The 6,000-nt window shown below is 41.4% G+C and overlaps 1 protein-coding gene across 1 annotated transcript; it reads left to right on the top strand.

Annotated features, from left to right (window-relative positions):
* The first annotated feature begins 3,284 nt into the window (after nt 1-3,284).
* Nucleotides 3,285-4,256, top strand: LOC102210017 (nanos homolog 1-like). Its single transcript, XM_005728684.1, has one exon. The coding sequence runs from the start codon at nt 3,428-3,430 to the stop codon at nt 4,112-4,114; it is 687 nt and encodes a 228-aa protein (XP_005728741.1). The 5' UTR covers nt 3,285-3,427; the 3' UTR covers nt 4,115-4,256.
* Nucleotides 4,257-6,000: the final 1,744 nt, after the last annotated feature.

Here is a 6,000-nt window from a genome sequence, read left to right as displayed (position 1 = left end):
TAGGAGCATACTGAATGTAAGAAAATCACATGTGCACAATGTTTGTTAATACGATAGGATATATCAGAGGTGACGATAGCGTTTGATCGTATTACTTCTGCTCTGACGTTACACTTTACACTCACGTTCCAAAAAACATAAATCAAGTACCGTAGGTTTATTCCATCTTTCAGAGAGCAGACCAGTCATCTACTGCAACTATATTAAAGCTGCAGTAGATGACTACCAGTTATTTAAAATATGTTAGCTTCTCTTAAAGACGTAACATTTAAATCCACAATAAGAGCCACCTTGTTTTCTTTTGTCTTGCTGTGTGGGGTTTGCATGGCTTCACTGTGCCTGCTAGTAAAGCTGCTTCCTCCCACAGTAAAAGACATGCTCTGTGGTTAATTGGTGATTTCAAACTGGCCGTAGGTTTGGATGTGAGTGTGTTGGCCCCATGACAGCTGGGATAGATTCTGGTAGCCCCGTAAGCTTAAGCTAAGAAAATGGATGCAGTTAACTGCACCATGACTTACTAACTAATCAAACATTTCTCTTCTTTACTGCTTTACTGTGTAAAGCACCTGTGAGCTGACCTGTCTTTTAAAAGGCTTTTTATAAATGAACTTGCCTATTCTCCTCTCATGCCAGAAACCTTTCTGCTGTTGCCCTGCTTTCGAGTAGTGTGAGTCTGAAATGAAATCTTCTAATGTAAAAATAAATAAATTTCATATTCATTATCAATACTTCCTTTGTTGCTGCCAAACACGTTTTGCATTAAGAATAATAAAGGGTAGGCCCAAAGCAGCAGAGCCACATGTCATATTGGCCCCCGTGCAATTTATCCATTGTGATATGGCAGCCATTCATCTTTTAAATGCTCTCTCATGATTTCCTTTGTGCATGCAGAGCTGGAGGTGACCTTGAAAAGAGACCATGTGGTGTATTCTGATGATAATTTATTCTCACATACAAGAAACTGTCTCGCTAACATGATTTTCTTCATGCTTTTGCGCCGTCTTACACTCACTGGAAACTTTTGCAGCAGCAGCGAATGTAATCGCTTTTAAAAGAAGCCTTCCCAGGATTTATAGGCCCGTGCAAATTTTGGATGCACGCATATTTTCTTGAAGATTTTGGCATGATTTAGAATGAAACTCACCCCCCCCCCCCTTTTGTGACCCAAATACAGGTCTTATTCCACAATATATATACCCAGCGGCTGAACATGAACCTATAAACAAGCACATTTATAAGGCGCACCAAAGTGGCTTACAAAACGACGCCGTTTCTGTTTTCCTGTAAACGAATCGCAGAATCATATCCACAGACTAAGTCTTAATCTGCAGCAGACCGTTACGGGTTTTATTTCGTCAATGAAAACCACAGTCAGAAAATTAATCTGAGCTCCAATTTGAAAATATAAGACATGCAAATGACTTCTGTCTCAATTTTCACTGTCCTTAATATTTCACTTGAGGGTGTGACAAAAATAGTAACACTGTCATTGTCCCAGCAGTCGGGCCAGTTATCAAGCTCTTTTTTTGGGCGCCCTCCTTACAGGGCTTTGACTGACACACACACACACACGCGTGCACACACACACACACACACACACACAGATGTGGCACACTCCTTTTTAATGCATATTAATGAAGTTAAACGGCCTGCTACAGGGACGAGACAATGGAGCAGAGGAGGACTGGTTGTGAGCACCAAGCCGTGGGCTCAGGGGAAGCAGAACATGTGCAGCTTCATGCAGAAGTGACAGGTTCATCATCGGTGAAGGATGGAATCTGCTACAGTGGTCAAGCACAAGATGTTTTTTGTGTGTGTGCGTTACATGACTATGTCCTACACTTTTTGAATTTTCCTAGTTCCACTATGTGGCACTCTTTGATTTTTTGTCTTTTCAGCTACTGATGTATCCCCAACTCATTCAAACTAGAAAGTTATTGTCATTAAAGTTGTATAAGGCATTGCAAAAAACAAACTTTTGGGACTTTTAGTCTAAGGAACAAGCATTAGATCAATGCCCATATGCCCATATGCACAAAAGAGGTTTTGGTTGCTGTAGCGATTCCTCTATCCATATTGGTTATAAGACTCATTCATAATGTGATTCCAGTATGAGATATGGTAGGACAAAGTCTAATATGACCTATTCTTTAAGACACATCATAATCTATTGTTCAGGGCTTGTGACCTCCCTCCCTCCCTAAATCAAAGAGTTCCTACTTGTGACACCTTGTGACAGTTTTGGCATCTTTGTGACTTTTGTTATATTGATATTAACAAGCCTCGATTCACAAGATGAAGATTAAAAAAGAAGCTAAACAAATATCTTATTTAATGTTATCAAAAGTGCAATAGAGCGCAGATGGAAAATTCAACCCTCCTGCCACGATTCTGTGGCTGTGGAGACAAATCTGAGAAAATAAGTCAAGTCTGCTGTGCTGAATTGAGTCTCTAAGAATGAAAATATAAGCATGTATTATTCAAATGTAAGGCGGTTTGTCGATTGGTGTGACACAAACAAGGCGAGATTATTCTTATGACTCTTGTGTTGTCCTCGGGATTCCCATATATTTGTTTGCCATTCACCTAGGGGTCATTTCTGACCCGAGGACAACACAAGGGTTTTAAATATGATGCTGGTCTGAGCAGCACTGTTATTAAAAACCAACCAACTACACAAATCCAGTTTGACAAATATCACAATATCTGCATGGATAACAACTTCACCAGGCTGCACTGTAAATCTTTGGTCAGAAAGATCATTCACACTGTTTAGAACCACAATCTGTACTCTCGGTGCGAACTGCTACCATCGGGAGGATGATACAGAATTCTGCAGAGCAGAATGACTTTTTAAGAACTCCTTTGACCCTCTATCACGTAAAATTTTAAAAAGCAGCTTAGAAAAAGTTGTGGAAACAAAAAATACACTGGAAGACAGGTCAAATCCACTCTGATCTATCTATCTATCTATCTATCTATCTATCTATCTATCTATCTATCTACACTAAAAAGCAAAGGGGGGAAGTAAATTGACAATATGTCATAAAACCAGTCACATATTGAGTTCAACAGAGTAACAGCTGATTTCTTTCAAACCCAACCAACAGGGTAGCTTACTTTCTTTTAACACAAAGAGATTTCGGTGCTAATCGTCATATTATGGGAGGGGAAATGATTTCCTAGCTCAGTCACTCCCTGCTCTGTAGACCCTCCTATGGGGCCACAGAGAAAATCAACTTGAACCAAACCACGCCCCCGTGTTTTATTCTGGGCAACTTAACAGCGCCTGCATGCTCAATGTTCTGCAAAGTAGACCCAGCAGGAGCAGACAGAGGAACCCTCCACTGGATCCTCATGCTGACAGCCATCCAATTCAAAACGCCTATTCACTAGTGTGGACGTTAAACTGTGCGGCTCTGACAGGATGGATTTCTTAGACCGCGGTTACCTGGACGCGCGGTCTCCTTATGATTACACCTTTAATTTTTGGAACGACTACCTCGGGCTGTCGACACTTGTCGCCAAAAATAAGATCAACAGTCCGCCCTTCAGCCCTAACTCTATAACCGAGTCTCTTAAAGCGACTTTGGGACTCGAGGACGATTCCCCGGTTTGCTCCTGCGTAATTGGGCACGGCAGGGACACCAACGACGGACCCTTGGACTGCTACTGCGCGGCCCCGAGCTCCCCGCCAATCTCCATCTATGATCTCAAAGAGCGTATCTCGCTTCTCAGGCCATACGAACACCTCGCTAGTGATTCGCAGCTGGGGGACAGAGATTCCCCCTCGTACAAGGGAAGCTTCTCTGGCTTCGACCTGCTCGCCATGGACCGAAGACGCAAACAGGCTCAGAGGGGCAAACCGGAGCCCAAAGTGTGCGTCTTCTGTCGGAATAACGGCGCACCAGAGGAAGTTTACGGCACCCATATCCTGAAGACAGTGGACGGCAGAGTGCTTTGCCCCATCCTCCGGGCGTACACCTGCCCCCTCTGCAGTGCCAACGGTGACAATGCGCACACCATCAAGTACTGCCCGCTTTCTAAAGACCAGCCGAGCCAGAGAGTGGCAAAGGGGGGCAGAGCGATTGGCAAACGGCTGAAAATCTTCTGAGCGAGCAGATGAAGTTAATGACGTTTGAGTGGCACTGTCTGAAATTACTAATGTCTGTGGCAGTAAAATCGCTCCATTTGACGCACAAGACAAGTCTGGAAAAAGAAAGAAACGATCTGAAGAAATAAGATTTCTATTCTTTTTTTTTCTTTTTGTACATGTAACAGCTTCATTTCCAATGTTTCTGTCTATACTGTAACTGTGGGCACATAGTTTACACTTGGACGCACTGCGCGTAATATAACCCCCAGCACTCTTTAAAGACTTGGTGATTAAAAAAATGAACCAAAGTACTGTACAGATCGACCTGTGAATGATCGCCTTCATGCTATAATCAGAAGTTGCTGTGTTTCAAGTAACGCAGTGCCAGCGCAAACAGCCCAGCAGTCAGCGGGCTGCTCTTGCCAACATGAATGAATATGCAGCACTCCTGATATGAGGTGAATGTTTAGTCCCACAGCCCATTGGCCCCATGGATGTAAGAAGTGTGACAGGCCGTGCAAGAGATGCAAGAGCTACTTCTTTATGTCCTGCACATGTTTTTTCTCCCTTCCTTGAGATCTATGTTTTCTACCAAAGGAATACACTTTTTGTATTGCAACTTAGCCTAAAGGTAAATTTCTGTAGTTTATATGTCGCTCATGTCTGATATTCTTTATGTGATTTCGTGTAAATAGGTATCTTACACATTTCAAGTGAATGTAAAACACTGGAGGTGAGATCTGACTTTCATTTCTGTCATATAGTTCAAGTACACACACTGACTTGTTTTTGTTTTGTTTCTTTAAACGTGGAAATGTGCACCTGCAATTCTTGTAAACGTACAAACGATTTTAGCAATGAAAAGCCTGACATTCCAAAGTCTATCTGTCAACTAAAATGTTTTATGTACTTATTTTTACCTTATGTACCACTGGGAAATATATTCGTTGTAAATTACCTCTGAATAAACATGGGATTTGCAGATTTCTTTGACTGTACGAGACTCGCTGACACGATCATGATTATGGTAGCTGTAGGCAGAGCCTGCAGCAGGTGGTGACAGCATCTTAAGTTGAGCGTATGCTGTCAAAGGTAAGTGGGGAAATACATTTATTCACAAAACTATTTCATCTGGAACCATCTACAGCTGCCACACTGACATGCAGTGCAACTGCGCCACCTAGTGCTCAAAGCCTTGAACGCTTGAATGCAGATATCACTAAAAACGTCTTTAGACAAAACTTTAAGTCATTCTTTCTCTTTTTATTTTTTAAATTTAGGGTCTATGTGTCTCTTTTAAAGTCCGCTCTGGGTGATAACATTTTTTAAGCGCTGATCTTATTACAGAAACCCCCTAAAATCTTCATTCAGATGAGTATGTTATTGTTTTCACATCCGCCAAGTAGGTCATGTGACCGGCTCAGTTTTCTGCCTAAGCATCTTTTTATTCATAGAATTTGTAAAAAACAAAATAATAAAATAAAAAATAAAATCGGAGTTTCAAGTTTTGATCCAGGAATTTTTAAAGGGATTTATTATCGTCATGAGATGAGGTAAAATTATATATTATCTTATATGTACATGTAATATCGTCACAAATACATTAAATAAAAAAAAAACCCAAAAAACTGAAAGACGTTGTCTTGATGTTCTCAAGAAAATATTCCCAGCTCATCTGGATCCAGATATCCTACTGAATAAGGACTGGAGTGGAGGAATGCACTCTAGGACTGGTCTTTATTGCTTAAGTGAATATGGTACTTTAAATATGGAATTCACCCTTCCACACCTGAACCATGAAAGATTTCCCAAAAAATCTTTCATGGGGGGGGGGGGCATGTGATATCATGTCATGGTTGAGGAAGCAGATAATATCACTTCACCCTCCACTGGTCACGGCAGAT

The sequence above is a fragment of the Pundamilia nyererei genome, unplaced genomic scaffold, assembly GCF_000239375.1.
Source record: "Pundamilia nyererei isolate P.nyererei 1_Seehausen unplaced genomic scaffold, PunNye1.0 scaffold00029, whole genome shotgun sequence".
NCBI lineage: Eukaryota > Metazoa > Chordata > Actinopteri > Cichliformes > Cichlidae > Pundamilia > Pundamilia nyererei.
Note: the sequence above shows the minus strand (reverse complement) of the source record. Positions and strands in the feature narration are given on the sequence as shown.